Genomic DNA, 15,403 nt, shown 5'->3' on the forward strand with positions numbered 1-15,403 from the left:
GCCACACTGCCCCCTGCTCAGACCCCCACGCCACCTCCTGGACTTTGCTGTCATGAGCGCCGGCTGACTGCACAGGGCGAGGCTGAGCGCCTGTTATTATAGCTTCGTGTTATCTCTTCAATCTCACCCACCCACCATCTGTACTCAAAACCACAGCGCTATTCAGCATTGTTGCTGAGTTGTTTTACTTTCCCTAAATTCAGACTCAACATCAGAGAGGAGCTGCAGGGGAACAGACTCCTTGCCAGGCCTGTTTGCCTTTTCATTTCCTTTGGACAAACTGGTGCCCATCCTTCTGAGCCTGGCTCAGGTTCCACCTGCTACAAGTTCTCTCTCCCATCACTCCCTTCCTGCGACGATAGCACTTACTGGCTGGTCTGCTCTTTGTCCTGTGTGCAGTCCCCAAGGGTCTGAGCGCTGGGAAGGAGCTACCGATGAAAACAGCTGAGTGACTTGTGGATGAGACCATCCATGTTTTAAATTGGTATCATCATTGGAAGTGAACTTCCCGGACCAATGAACTGATGGGTTGCTGATGGGAGCCCACAACGAGGCGGGGACAACGACCCCACAGAATGCACGGAGACTGATTTCTCAACCACGTCGAAGTGGACATCTGCAGAGAGGAGGGCACAGAGGGGTGAAGGGGACTCATTTCTGGAAGGCTTCACGAGGAGGAAGGCAGGGTATGAGAAGCTGGGGCAGCTCAGTTTAGGGACAGACTCGTGCCTGGCTGAGACACCATGAATGTGCAAAAAATAATTTAAAAAAAGAGATGGAATTAGCAAGCTCCATGTAAGGAAAACTAGCAGACTCATCTGAAAGAGCAGTGAGTCACAAAGGCTGAGGTTATACAAGACAGCGGGACTTGCAGAAGTTTTTTGACCCTATTAGTCTTTACTGATGAGACGAGGCGCTAACATGGAACCCTGCAACGCCTATCGCTCTGACATTTGTAGGGTGAAGGGCGCCACAGAGCAGCCGAAGGCTTGTGTTAAATGTTGGTGCGCTTCTTCTGGCTCTGCTGGGCGGCACGGGTCGCGAAGCACCAGAGGGGAAGATGCCGCTGAGCCCTGGAGCTGAGCCTAAGGCTCATGGTTCTGGGGGAGACTCCACGAAACCTAAATCCGATGCTTTCCTACATATACCCGTGGGAGAAAACTCTAAAACAGAGTGGAGGAGCTCAGCCCAAGTGTCCCCACTCTATGACCCATTCTTGTCTAAAACAAAAGTCACATATCCCTAACACCTGTGGAGGGATTGACGGAGGAGGGAAGGAGGCCAGAGAAAGAGAGAGAGAGAGAGAGAGAGGGAGGGAGTTATTAATTTGGCCAAAAAACCAAGTTAGTTTCTTCAATAAATAGACTGTGAAGGGTGGGGGTGGGGGAAGGCAGAGGTGGAATCTGAAGATTAAGAGACTTAAAAGACACAGCAAAGCACAATGTATGGGCCTTATTTGGAGTCTAATTCAAATCGTTTCCAAGGAAATTTGAACACTGACTAGGTATGTGCTGATGTTGAGTGATTGATGTTACTGTTTTAAGGTGTGATGATGCTATGAATAGTGTTTTTCTTTGAAGTCCTTATCTCTGAGATATATACTGAAATATTTATGGATAAAGTATTTCTGAAATTCGCTTCAAAATAATTCAAGAAAGGGGAAGTGAACAGAGGTGTAGTTAAAACAAGATTGGCAACGAGCTGAGCCTTGGGGAGTCTGCTGTTTTGTGCTATTGACAGTCAGTTAAAAGTATAACAGCTTTAGTAATTCACACACCACACAATTTACCCGTTAAGTGTTTTTTTAGTATATTCGGAGTTGTGCAACTTCAGAACATCACTGCCCCCCAAGAAACCCCGTAGCAGTCATTCCTCAGTCCCCTCTCCGCAAGCCCCTGCCAACCATTGTTTCTCTTTTATTATTCACTTTCGTATATATTTGGAAAAGAGGAAAAAAGGGTGGATAAACGTGCTTGAGGGTCACACAGTAAAGTGACAGAGACAGAATCTGAACCTGTCTCCCAGAAATAAAACAAGACAGACTTCAACCAATTCAAGTCTGCCCAGCTCCCGTGGGCAAAGGGCTGGCGGTGACACTGTCCCACCGCAGGGCGGCCCCCAATTCAAAGTATTGATTAGGAGACCCTACTGTGCATGCCTTTCTTTAGGAAACACCCTCCCCTCCCCGGACCAAAAAACCAAAACCAAGACACCAAAGAACAGGATTTGGCCCTGAAATGAAATAGACTAACCCCTATTAGTCTATTTCTAAGAGGGAGAAACTGGTGCAGTGTTTCGTGAATGAGGAGCTCCGCTTCTCAGTCTGCTGCCTTGGTCCCGCTATGCTTTTTCTGAATGAAAGGCCTTAGACATTTTGCTGGCATCCGTTTGTATTTACTTCTCAAGGCAAACGAGTCTCTCATGTGCACAAACATTGCAAAAGTTAATTATTCTAGGAAACGGGCTGGCTTTCGTAATATCCTGCTAACCCAAGATCGAAATGGCTTGAGTTCAAGAGAACCAAGAGCATCACGGACACTCTAATGCCGTAATTATTTCCCCTCTTGACAAACGTGGAGAATGGCATGTGGGATTCATTTTCTTTCCTGAACCTGCTGAGTCTGATGGCTTCGGTAGCTCATCAATGTGCAGGAAGAGGTTGTTTGCAGAACTGGCTTTTGTACGCTTCCCCACTGTTTCCGCCAGGACTTCAGCTCTCAAACCCCCGAGGAGTAGTATTCGAACCGGTGAGGACTCAAGCACCGCTGAACATGCGTGAGGATGTCCAAAGCATGGGGCTTGGCAGGAGACTCCGGACCCTGCCACTTTGAAACCACTGATCATCTGGCAGATTTTAACTTCAGGAAGATAACTCAACCATAGTTATTTTGGTAAAAGTAGCATCTCACAAACGGCCAACAAATTCATCTACATCCCCTAATGCAGGGATGAAGCAGGGAGGGGCTAGGGTCCTACAGCTACTGTAACTGGTCATAACTCAGTTTAATGGCCTGAATTTCGATCCCAAGGTTGAGAGGGAAAAGGAATCAGCAAGACTTGGGAAAAAGCGAAGGCATTGCTGTGGGTGTCAGGGGTTGTGGAGCTGGAGGAAAAGGCTGCACGTTGCCGGGAGAACAAGGACAATTGGCAGAAAGTGCTGTCGCAGGCAAGTGGTCACTGCGGGCTGCGTGGAAGGTGAAGGGCAAATTCTCCAAAAGGTGACAGAAAGAGGCTGCAGAGATGAAACACCCGCTAAGGGAGCTGGAGGCAGAGGATAAAAACGCCAGAGAAAGGGTGAAAGCGCGGAGTATGAAAGCTTTAGAAATGCTGAGTGTTCTCTAGAAGTCCTCTTTGGGCGGTTCCAACCTCCTCGGTCACTTCCGAAGTCTCTCGATCCGCAGGTCCACTTTGGCTGCCCTGTCGCTCTTCAAACATACTTGTAATTGTGCACCCGATATTCCCAGTGTCTTTCTGAGTCTAAGGCTCTTCCGGTCTCTCCCGATCCTCGTCCTGGTGGCCACTGCCCGCATGGTCCTGGGGTACGGACTCGTGCTCCTCGGAGCCACTAAGGGAGGACTGTGGCCTGGGTCCAGATGTGCTCTCCACGGAGTCTGGGCTGCTTGTCAGGTGTTTGGGGCCCTGCTGCCTGGAGTGGCCCACAGTTCTCAGCTTGTTTCTCCTGCCGCGTAGGCCATGAACTGCCCATCTTGCCAGAGCGGCAGACTGCTTGTGGGCTGGACGCTCTGAGAAGACCCGTGCTGGCCAGCAGAGCTGGGCACACATGCATGGCCAGGCAGCTGCCCTTTCTCGAGGCAGGGTTCGGGCCAAGCTCTCCCTTTTGCCCAACAGGGCACTTTCTGGGGTCTGGACTTTCCTTCTGGGCCTAGATCAAAGTCCCCACCCCATGAAGACTCAGAGCTCGGAAATGAGGCTAGGAGGATTAACAAGCATGCTTGGTAATTTATAGCTTAAAAATACATTCTATCCAGGTTTGTAGCAGGAAGGCTCTCAGAGCACCTGGCCTGCCCTGTTTTCAGAAACAAGTCTCCCTCATAAACACACTACATAAACAGGTTGGGGAGAGGGAAGTAAACAGGCCTTCCTTCTCCCCAACCTGTTTATGTAGTGTGTTTATAAAAAAAGATGCTTCAGTGATTTCACTGATTCCAGTGAATTCTGGGGATGATTTTGATGAAGCTTTCATCACAGAAAAGGAAGCTGTAGCCCTGAGGAAGTGAGGCCTGCCTTCCTACTTACCACGCCCTCCCCCACCCCCCAAGGGAAAGCAAAGCTTAAAGCAAAAGGTTTCTCTAAGTGACCTAAAGAAATGGAATTACACCCACACGTTCAAATTTGGAGCGATCAGAAGGGCAAAAACACACTGCTAAAGGTAATTAAACCACTGCCTGAAAATCTGACTTCTAGAACCAAGCATTAAAGAGAACACTGACAAGTAACCGCCATAACTGGCACAGGAGACCTTATGTTCAAATATGGAAGCACTCAAAGCAAGCTCCAAAAAAACCAACTAGCTTTCAATTGTCATTAGGTATGAAAAGTTTATTTTAGAAATCACATAGCTTTAAAAAATAACACAGCAGTTCTGAGTTCTCATCCTGACCGGGTATTATTCACCATTCGAGTGTCAGCGTTTTACACAGTACAATGAATTATGCGCGGGCAATACTTCTGGCATTTCTCCCGGTTTTTGAACATTAATGTAATTTAAAAGTTGTTAAAAAAGCTCATTTTGAAGACACACAAAAGTATTTCAATCTTATAAATAGAAGTCCCGGAACTGTACATCCATCGCCGAGACTGTTCCACAACCGGAAAAGTAGGCGTTAGTATTCTAACTCACGAGGAGTTAGGAGGTCGAGTGGACTCGCATGAGTGCAGGGCGGCCGGCCAGTGCGTGTGCCCGGGCAGAACACCACGGACAAGCTAAACCTCTCCTTCAGCTTCAGGGGTTGGAAGCAGAAGAAAAGCCAGCGTAAGCGGTAAGCTGTGTTTGGTAATTTTTTTGGTAGAGCTGGTTACCCTTGTTCCTAGTCAATTGCTTTCTTTTAATCTTTTATTTTTTAATCCTCATTTGAGGACATGCGTATTGATTTTAAATGAGAGAGGGGAAGGGAGGGAGAAGTGGGGAGAGGAACATCCATGTGAGAGACACATCGAGGAGCTGCCTCTTGTACACTCTCTGACCGGGGACTGAACCGCAGCCTAGGCATGTGCCTTGACTGGGAATCGAACCCACAGCCCTTCAGTTTACAGGACTACATTCCAACCAACCGAGCCACACTGGCCAGGGTGGTTTCCTCCACTCTTACAAAAGCAGCACCCATAGAAGGCCTAGTTCAAATACCAGGGAATCAGGACACAAAATAAAACTTACATACTATACAGCAAAAGACAAAGATCTTTGTCAATCTGAACCAAAAATGCTGGGATTTAACATGCTAAGAATGCTTAAAATTGTTTCATAGACTAAAAAATTAAAATCATCCTTAAGGATGACTAAGGAAGAATTTTTATGCAATAAACTTCAGAAAACTTTAAAATTCCCATAACATAAAGCAATTACTTTAATCTAATATTTTTTAATCCAATATTCCCAGATTACATTTCTAGGTATTCCTACCCAGCTCATGAGTTATTTGTATTTGGGGATAAATATAAACCGAAGTTAATTTTGTGAGGGGAGTGTAGGGTTCTCTGACCCAGCTAGAGCTGAATCCAGAGAAGTACTGGCACCTTCTAAAAAGTTTCAAGAAAAAAGAAACTCATGTAATTTGGTTAATTGCCAAAATCTTCTGCAAACACAAGTTGCGGTGTGCGTCCACGACCAGGAGTTAAGGTTCATGCTGAAAAATAAGATTTAAAATTACATAAGAACAAAGTCAATCAATATTGATCATTCATGAAGATAAGCAACACCTGAGGGCAGTGGTGGGCTCCCCCAATTTTGTTAAGATGGGACAGATTTTTCAAATCTGTTTCCCAATCAAATGGTGATAATCTTACCAGAAATACGTTTACTGAACGCAGTGAATAGATAATGTGGGAGGTGTGATGAGAGATGTCTCCTGTGAATCTTCAGAAAAACGGCCATTACTTTTACTGACGTGAGAAACGTGTTAACAGTAAAGCTGCAGAGCTGAGCTTTATTATCAGGATGTCATTTCAGAGCAGAACTGATTCTCTAAAGTGGTTTTAATGGGGCACAAAACTCTTGGTTCTCAGGCGCTTTGAAATGAAACACAGAGGGCGTGGCACGGAACAGACAAGGAACCGACGCGCAGTGCTCGGGACATCCACCTGAGGCCTGGAGAGCACTTTAATACTCACTCTATGCTTCTTCGAGTGACCAAGAGAGGCAGCGAAATGGCAAGTCCTGTATTTACACAGCCGATGACAATCACATGTGACAACCAGGGAATGCAGAACCGCACACATCTGTGGTTCCCACTTTTTCCACCGCGATTCCGCATCAAGGTAAAAAAGGGTCTTTTTGTACAAATCCAAGCAGGCTGCGGAGGGGCAGCCCGACGGCCACAGATGGCACAATGACTTGCTACTGAGGCTGGTGACAGGACCCAGGGGAGGGGGGCAGAGTCCTGGAGGGAAGAGCCGTGGGAGGCCGGGCTCTAGTCCGTGGTGGACCTCCGGTACCAGAACCTGGCTCGGAAGTCGTCGCTGCAGGTCATGAAGCCGGGGTTGGTGGGCGAGTGCACGATGCAGCGCACGATGTTGTTGTGGCCCAGGGACAGCAGGTTCCGGCGCTCGGCTGTGCGCGAGTCCCAGCAGCACAGGCTGATGGTCCTCTCGTCAGGGAGCAGCACGTAGTCCTCCGTGTGGTTGAAGACGGCCTGCGTCCGGTGCACCTGCCGCCCGCTCAAGCCAGCGCCTGCACACAGACCGACAGGTTAAGGGCCGTGGAGCCAGAGTGGCTTTCCAAGCCCACACCTAGACCCTCACTCAGACTGCCTTGCTGGGTCGCTGATCCCACTGACACAGCGTTTTAGAACTGCTGACCAGTACGCACTTATTGTGCGATTTGGGGAGTGCTAGAGGAGTACGAAGAACAGAATCACCTGGGGCCCGCCCGTAAGGCAACTTCGTTAACTTGGATGCACTTTGAGGCATAAAAACCTTTGTAAAAACAATACAAAGCTGGTGCTTCATTATGTATGTCTTTTTTATCGTACTTTAAACCAGCGGTCCAGAACCTTTTGGCACCAGGGACCAGTTTCGTGGAAAACAATGTTTCCATGGACAGGGTGGAGTTGGGGGATGTTTTACAGATGATTCAAGTTCACCTCCTGCTGTGCAGCCCGGTTCCTAACAGGCCTGGACAGGTAGCAGTCCACAGTCCGGGAGGTTGAGGACACCTGGCTTAAACCAACTTCCTGTTGGGTACATTTCCCATCATTTTTACTGGCTGCAAATACCCCACTGTTTGGAAACATCATTACCTATTTAGATCTTTTCCTGCTAGGCATTTAGTTTGTATCCAATTGTAAGTAATGGTGTGATAAACATTCTTTGTACAGAACACATTACTTCCATAGAATTAAATTCCTAGGAATAGAATTACTGGGGTGTATGAACATCTACTCTCCAAAAGAAAACTTTATGCTTTTGTATGGCCATAAAAAAAATCTTGTTTAAAGTGCTATACAAAATATAAATAAAAACTGCCCGATTATTTTACACCCATAGCCAATACTTTGATGACTACAGTTTCAGTGATCTCTGGGTTGTACATTCATTTGAAAATTATGTAACTCAGGGCATACATCACGTGCTGTTCTTACTCAATAGCATGCAGTGGGGACCTATAGAGGCAACACAGCCTAATGGATAGAAATACAAACTTCGGCCCCTGACCTGGATTCACCCCTTATTAGTGATGTGACCTTGAACGGACTACTTTACATCCTAGGCCTTACTTCTCTCCTGTCTCACGGGACCGTCACCGCACCCAGCCCCAGGGCCGCTGTGGGGATCAGAGGAGGGAGAGCACGCTCGACAACTGTTACTGAGCAATCTACTCCGTGCGTCTGGAGCCATTCACATTGCTCTCACTTCCCACTACCGCAGACACTGGTGGAGGGACATCTTTAAATGTGCGTGCGCGTGTGCCTCTCGCCCAAGTTTTTACGCTGAATTTCTAAGAGTGGGGAGTGCAGGCCAAAAAAAAAAAAAAAAAAAAAAAAAAGAGGACAGAAGCAGGTTTACTGCTGTCTGTGAAACAAGGTTTACTTCTGTATTATTTAGTAATTACTGTGTTATTTTCCATATGGACCGCAAACCGACTTTTGCCTCACCCTGTGTATTTAAAATTTTCATATATGACCCCAAACTGCCTTTCATGAGTATTTTACTGACACTCTGAACGTGATCTCCTAAATGTTTAGCAATACTACGTAAGGCCAACCTTCTAAATTCCCGAAGTGTGATGAGCACAACGCAGTGCTTGCGCTTTCATTTACCTTCCTTGTTCGCTGCCAGATGTCTGACCTGTGTCTCCTGTACGTGCTATGTAAACCTTCCCCTCAGCCCAGCACTTTACTTCCAGGGAGGTTTCCCCATTTTCACTTCGGTCACTTTTACGTCTTGTTTTTGCAACATGCACAGCCTTTTCATAGCAATAATAAATTATTTTTTAAACTGGCTTCATACAGCTTTCAATAAAGCCACCAACAACTATGACAGAAATGACTCAGCCCAGGAGTGGCTAGTTGCACCATCTACCCCGGGAGCCGGCGGGGCAGCAGAAGCCAGCCTGGGTTTCAGTGAGCTAAAGCCACAGGAGGCTGTGCTGCACCCTAGTGGCCCAGCTGTCAGCTCGCTTCCATCTTTTCTCTAAAACGCTCACTTAACACCCAGGCAGAGCCCGTCAGCAGCGTTTTCTCGGGAGCTTTTGGGTCACAGTCCAGGCAACTTCATCTCCTGACACAAACCTCTCACACGAGGAAACTAGCTGGAGTTTCCTACCAAACAACAGCCTTTGCTTCTACAAGGAATAGAGGAACGAAAAACACTATTTTAACAACATTCTCTATAAAAAAACTAGACTTGAACAGATTACTAGTGAAAGGATCAATTTAAATCTTGTCATACAGTGCTCACAGGCAAAACTGTTGCCTATCAGAGACCTCCATGAACTAATGAGAATCAGATGAACCTAATCGTGTTTTTCTGTCTGAAGGGCCCACTTTACATCCAGGGCCAGAACACTCTGGGCCTCCCTCTGCTCCCGGAGGAACAGGCCAAGACCTTCCCTCTCAGCCCTTCTCTCCCTGGTGTGCACGCTCACTGAGGCTTTTCCCCAGACTGCAGACAAAAGGGCCGGCCACTGTCTGCAGACAGACCAGGTTTTCAAATGTTACCTGCATGGAAGCAGATCTAGCTTAAGCTATAATGTATCGAAAAGAGCCAAAGGAAGAAACTGTGGCTTTATTTCCAGCTCTGCCTCTTACTAACTGTGGCCTCGGCTGAGCTATTTAACCCTAGTTTAAGCCTTGGTTTCCCTTATCTAAAATGAGTTTTTGAGAATGTAAAATGCTACATAATGTTGAATAATATCAATTTCTCACCTACCCGTGTATCTGACCAGCGTTCGTCCTGTTGATATCTCCCAAAGTTTAGCTACAGAGTCTTTTCCACTTGAAAGAATGTATTTAGAGTTTTTGGAAAAAATGGCAGAACAAACTTCAGCACCATCGTGTGCTTTCTCAAAAGTCGTGATGCATCGATTGGAGACGCCGTCCCACAACTTGATGCAGCCGTCCTTGCTGCCAGTCACGTACATGTTGGCGCTAGGGTTGTAATTAACGGAACATATGGCGTCCGTGTGCTGGTCTTGAGGGTTGCAGGAGACGAAACACTGAAACGTGTTGATGTCGTAAAGCCGAAGAGTGGGATGCTGGGTCCCAACGAGTATGAAGTCTCCGGAAGGGTGGAAAGAGATGGAGCGCAACATCTCCGCCTCCTGTAGGACAGACACACGACTGTTAAACGACCAACTGCACACCAATTACCTCCAGAGGGAATGTGGAAACCTTGGCTGATGCAGACTCCGTAAGACAATGACCAGGTATGACACAGGTATGAGAAGGAACAAAGTACTTTAAAGTGCCGGATGTCACGTCCAGCAAACACCTGAGAGTGTTAAGTGAAGTTTTTTATTCCCCTAAGTTGCACTCTAGTGAAGCTGGCTGTGTGTCGTTTTAAACAGGGATCTGCGACCCTGAGTGAGACAGATCCTGGCCCCCTGCTGCATGAGCTGAACCAGCAGCAGTCCCGACTGGCCAGGGACGTGGGCGCAGGACAGCATGTGAACCGTGTGCCTGCGGACGCATGCACACGCCACCTGTGGCACGCGTCCTTGTCGCTGCACTCTAGTTTTACAGCAGCGACCCCCAACCTTTTTGGTACCAGGGACAGGTTTCCCACAACTGGGCGGGGCAGGAGGAGGGGACATGAGGTGGAGCTCAGGTAAGCTTCCCTGGAGGCCTGGTCCCTAACAGGCCACAGCTTCCTAACAGGCCACTGACTGGTACTGGCCCTCGTCCTGGGGGCTGGGGACCCGATTTATAGGATGATTATGGAGACTACTTTTAGAAAGAGAATACTCATACAACAGATCATTTCAAGAAAAAAACGTAAAGCTTCTTTCAAAACGTTCCTAACCTGAATGTACTTGAAGGCTCTTTTTGCAGATGGTTTGGAATAATCAAATAATTTCAGAGTATAGTCCCTGGAACCAGAGGCCAGGATCTGTTCTGTTGGGTGGAAGGCGAGACACGTGACTTCGTCCACGTGGTCGTACAGAGTCCGGATCACTGGGTGGTTCTCCATGTTCTGCTGTGCGGTCTCGTTCATCATAACCTGGGCAGCCGAGAGAGGAGGCGCGAGTGTGAAATCCAACTCGGAGGACATGCTCCGCAACCCTGCTTAGCCAGAGCTGGTTTGCACCCCCCCCCATTCTCCCCCACAGGGACAGAAGGCACGGCAAGTATGGAACGGGGACTTCTACCTCTATTGGCATGGCACTTTTGGCCAGCATTCTCTCTGTGTCGAGTATCTTTATGGAGGCGTCAGCAGACCCAGTAGCTATGAGCTGCCCATCTCTGCTGTAGGTGGCTACTCGGCATGGTCCTTTATGGGATGTGACGTAGCAGGTTTCATACTCTGAAGCCTCTGGGGACATGGTCTGCACATCTGCGTCAAACTCCAGGTCAATTCCCGTGCCCGGGGCGACGGTGTCTGAACGACCAATCGCATACTGAACTGCTGTATCATCGTTTTCCATTCCTGAAAGGAATAAAAATTGAGGGCATGAAAAATGTTATTTTAAAAGCCCAAGACAAAGTTTGGGATCTAAACCAGGAAGATGACACCTGATACCTTACCAAACCAGGTACACTGGCCAGGGTGCCGGCACAGCGACCACACTGTAAAGCAGTGTGGGTTGCACAAGGTTAGGCTTCTGTAAGTAGTCACCTCAGCTGACTTCTGCCTCCAAAATACAACTACAGAAACCCCCAAAAAGCAGTTCTATAAATTGTCCACTTTTTCCCATTCCAGGTTTTACTATTTTTAGTGCTGAGATCTGTTACTAGCAGCTCTGACGCTCATTAAGCCAGGTATATTGTTAAGTAAACTGCATTTCTCACTATGTGTTTAAGCCCTGGCCAGGTAGCTCGGCTGGCTGGAGCGATGTCTCCATACGCCAAGGCTGCAGTTTGGTCAGGGCACGTGCAGGAATCAACCAATGAACGCATGGATGAATGGAGCAACAAAGTGATGTTTCCCTCCCTCTAAAATCCACAAATTTTAAAAAATGTTTTAAATTTAAAACAGCTCCACCCATCATATAAACAGTGTTTATTAGCACAGGAAAATTAGAAAGGCAGATGAACAAAAAAAATAAAAATGACTTTACATCACCCAGAGATAATGACTATTATGGTGGTATAAATTCTCCTGGACCTCTCTCCATGCACAAAGTTGTTTCACTTCTTAAAACAAAAACAGAACCACATTGTATGACAGATTCTCACAAATGGCACTGCCAGGTCAAAGAGCACGAGCGTGTCTGGTCACTGTGTGTTTCCGTGAGTGTTTTCTGTGAGCCAGGCAAGCACCACGATATACTGTCGAACAAGAAAAGGTCCTGGTCTTTATGGAGCGTGCCGTTGTGTTGGGGGAAGGTACGGACTGCATGGGCAACAATCCAGAACAGGTGAGACAATTTCAGAGCGTTCTGTTATGAAAGAAACGAGACTGCGTGTTGGAGTAAGCGGGAGGCGTGGAGGGAGTCAATGATCCAATGACAGAATGCTCCAACGATTCGAGTTAAGATCCCGAGGCTGGAAGCAGCTCGAAGCCTTTATGACCTGGATTGTGTTTACTCCTTCAGCACCTAACACTGTACTCGACACACAGTAGGGACTCCAACTACATGGAAATAATCTGGAAAAACTCTGATGTGAGAACATCTGACCCCTCTCATGGGGTCACTGAGCCCACACCCACAGGCTACCTAGTTTGATGAGGTGCAGGAGCTGCTCCGAGGGCGCACACACGGACTGAGGCTTGATCTCATTGATGAGCCCGTTAGCAATGCTGATGTAGCCGTCGTAGAGCAGCTGGCTGATGATCAGCTTGTAGAGCTGCTGCCGGTCCTTCAAGCCCACTTTGGTTCTGTACATCTTGGAGAAGAGGGAAACAGCTTCTCTGCCAGCTGCAAAAAGAGAAAACAGGTGGGTAGTGAAAGGGAGAGGCATGAATAAATCACAGAAGCCACACAGAAATGGGGCCAGGCTCGTGGGGCTCAAACCCCAGCTCTACTACCTTTGCCCAGCGGCTGGTCTGAGACTGGGTTCCGGAGCTGTCAGTTATGGGAAGCAGGACGGTGCTCACAGAGCACCGGGCGCGGTGGCGCACAGGAGTTACTCAGGTCACATCAGCCGATTTGATCAAACTACCCACGTGCGTTTTTTATTCTTTCCTGCTATTGCAGAACCTTCCACTTCTTCTGTTCATAAATATCAGCTGGTGTTTGCAACAGGTAAGGCAGTGACTGTTGTCGGATGCCTAGACATTACTGTTTCTGCCAGCCGAGCTGGACGTTTCCTAATGTCAGTTCCCTTTAGTCTTATTTTAAAGCAACTGAGGTTGTTAAGTTATATATGCAGGTGGTAAATCAAAATGTGAGGGCAAAAAACCTATTATGCTATGAAAACTTAAATGCTTTGGAAAGAGTAAACTGTTTAATACAATATTGGCAAATAAATATGGCCAAAACAGTAACAAAAGTGAAAAAAAGTAAAAATCTGAAGGAAAGCACTTTCATTTATTTACAGGGGTCCAAGTTCTCCCTGTCTTAGAAAGTGAAACAAAAAATGGCAGATGGTAAGTGTTTGGTTTATGGAAGAAAAAGGACTCTAAATGGAGAACATTAGATAATTTGATGATCAAGTCAGTGTCTGCATGTATGCGTACACAGGGGTAGATGTCAGAAGCCTGGAGGTGCCTGGAGACAGCAGTAAATAAGTCACACGCAGACAGGTGGTGTGGCAGAGAAGAAACTGACTGAGAGTGCGGGTGAGATGAACGTGGAAAGCAGAGGACTGAGTGAGCAGTAACACCAGCACCTACTAGTATCGCTGTACTTTACAGGGGTGATTCTGGAAGGGGGGGTGTTAGAGGAAAGGGTTTGGAAAACCGTGCTTTCAACTACACAGCTTCCTCTGGAGAATTACTGAGGCTACTGATGGTAAGAACGACTAACAATTACTGAGTGTTTATGTTTTATCTCAGTCCTCAACACCACCTATAAAGATCCCGTAACCTTGCGCACAGATGAGGAGGGGAAAGAACTTGCCCAAGAGCTCACCATTAGTGCCTGGATGAACCAGGGCTAGACAGCAGGTGGTCAGACTCTAAAGACTGCTGCTCCCAACCACTCCCTATAGTGCTCCTTAACTTAATACACTAGCCGTGCATTACTGGACACTCAGCACAGTAGAAGACACACACTGTGTAGGCAACTGATACGAATTACCTCATTCAATACTCGTTTAATCCCATTTAGGAGTCGGGCAATCTGAGGCCCAGAGAGGTTAACTCACCCAGGATCAAACAGCTTGTAAATGGCAGAGCCTAGATCCTAACTCAGGCTATCTGACCCCAGAGCCCGAATCCTTACTGCACTTTACTGATGTGTGTTAATAATAACAGCTAACATTTATTAAGCACTTGCCAGACACCATGCTAATAAGCTCTTTAGAAGGAAGCGTTAGCTCACTGCATAAAATCAAAGTACACGTAGAAGCAAATGCAAAAAAATCTATGCTTGTGTACACAACACTAGGACTCAACAGAGATAACGAAACTGGATCAAAGACGTTAAGAAATCCACTGACAATGAAATGTAGCTGAGTAACTCTTGCAAGGTGAGAGTGGCCGCCAGGATCGTCCCTATGAGCGCCCAGAACTTAACCGTTATTCTATGCGGTCTCTTCACTCATGCCAGAAGCATCGTGGGGGTGTAATGACAGATTACAAAAAAGGAGAGAGAGGACGAGCCCCGCCTCTCAACTCCCACAAAACGCTGAGCTCGTCCGGCTACTAAACGCCTAATTACCACCCCCAATTGCAGGCGAGGACGCCGAGGCCCGAGGACAGAAGAACCCCAACCCAGAACTGGTTATCTTCGGAGCTGGAAGAAGGAACCGAGCGAGAACACAGATAGCCCCTTCCCGGGCGCTCCGCTACCACCCCGGCACAGACGTGAACTAAGGATGCAGTGAGGGAACGAGGGCTCCGGCCCAGCCTGGCAACTCAGGTCGCACGCCTTCCCGCTCACCATCACCCCTTCCCGCCCCACCCCAGTCCTTCCCGTGGTCCCCCAAAGGCCTGGCCGGACCGCACCAGGCGCTCTCCACGTATCCCAGACCCCCAGTACCCGCTGGTCCAGCTCTCTCGGTCTCCCGCTCTTCTAGAAAAATGGAGGCGAGAATCCTGCCCGATCGATCACTCTGGGCGCACAGCCACTGCGCACGCGCAAAGGACACCAAGCCGAGCGCTGCGCTATCGATCGACCCACTCTCACTCGCTCGTCTCGCCATGTTACTTACTGGCGCCTTTGAAAGGTTCCTTCACTTCCTCCGACTTTATCTCCTACGAGACGACCCTGACACCAAGGAGCTCCTATCTCACAGAGAGATAGCACGTCCCCGACAGCAGCGCTGGCGCTAGAACCTCCACGTGACTGGCGGGTCCTTGGCTCCCCCACTTCCGGGTCTTTACGGAGCAAGGGCGCCTGCGCGCCCTGTCTTCTTTCCTTGGACGTGACTTAATCCGTCGCTTTGGCTGTGAACCAATGAGA

At 47.9% G+C, this 15,403-nt stretch overlaps 1 protein-coding gene across 4 annotated transcripts; it reads right to left on the reverse strand.

The window, feature by feature from the left end:
* Positions 1-4,329: 4,329 nt before the first annotated feature.
* Positions 4,330-15,310, reverse strand: CSTF1 (cleavage stimulation factor subunit 1). Of its 4 annotated transcripts, none has more exons than XR_011651357.1 (7): positions 14,981-15,057; positions 12,554-12,754; positions 11,045-11,322; positions 10,699-10,896; positions 9,607-9,997; positions 6,349-6,907; positions 4,331-5,864 (listed from the first exon to the last, which is right to left on the reverse strand). XR_011651357.1 is itself a non-coding variant. In XM_024559831.4 (6 exons), exons 2-6 carry the CDS (start codon positions 12,720-12,722, stop codon positions 6,648-6,650), a joined length of 1,296 nt encoding a protein of 431 aa, XP_024415599.1. In that variant the 5' UTR covers positions 12,723-12,754; positions 14,981-15,041; the 3' UTR covers positions 4,330-6,647. The 4 variants fall into 4 exon arrangements, 2 of the variants coding, with proteins under 2 accessions (XP_024415599.1, XP_045050805.1); XR_011651356.1 differs by having other exon boundaries at positions 4,332-5,864; positions 6,025-6,907; XM_024559831.4 differs by having other exon boundaries at positions 4,330-6,907; positions 14,981-15,041.
* Between the last annotated feature and the right edge of the window lie 93 nt (positions 15,311-15,403).

The sequence above is a fragment of the Desmodus rotundus genome, chromosome 6 (genome assembly GCF_022682495.2).
Source record: "Desmodus rotundus isolate HL8 chromosome 6, HLdesRot8A.1, whole genome shotgun sequence".
In the NCBI taxonomy this organism is placed as follows: Eukaryota; Metazoa; Chordata; class Mammalia; order Chiroptera; family Phyllostomidae; genus Desmodus; species Desmodus rotundus.

What these genes read in the sequence shown, in the direction of transcription:
- CSTF1 (XM_024559831.4), bottom strand. Translation starts at nt 12,722, where the DNA reads ATGTACAGAACCAAAGTGGGCTTGAAGGACCGGCAGCAGCTCTACAAG. An exon ending in AAAGTGCCATGCCAATAGAG is followed by an intron (nt 10,897 to 11,044) that starts GTAGAAGTCCCC and finishes TCGGCTGCCCAG; the next exon opens with GTTATGATGAACGAGACCGC. An exon ending in GAGCCTTCAAGTACATTCAG is followed by an intron (nt 9,998 to 10,698) that starts GTTAGGAACGTT and finishes TCTGTCCTACAG; the next exon opens with GAGGCGGAGATGTTGCGCTC.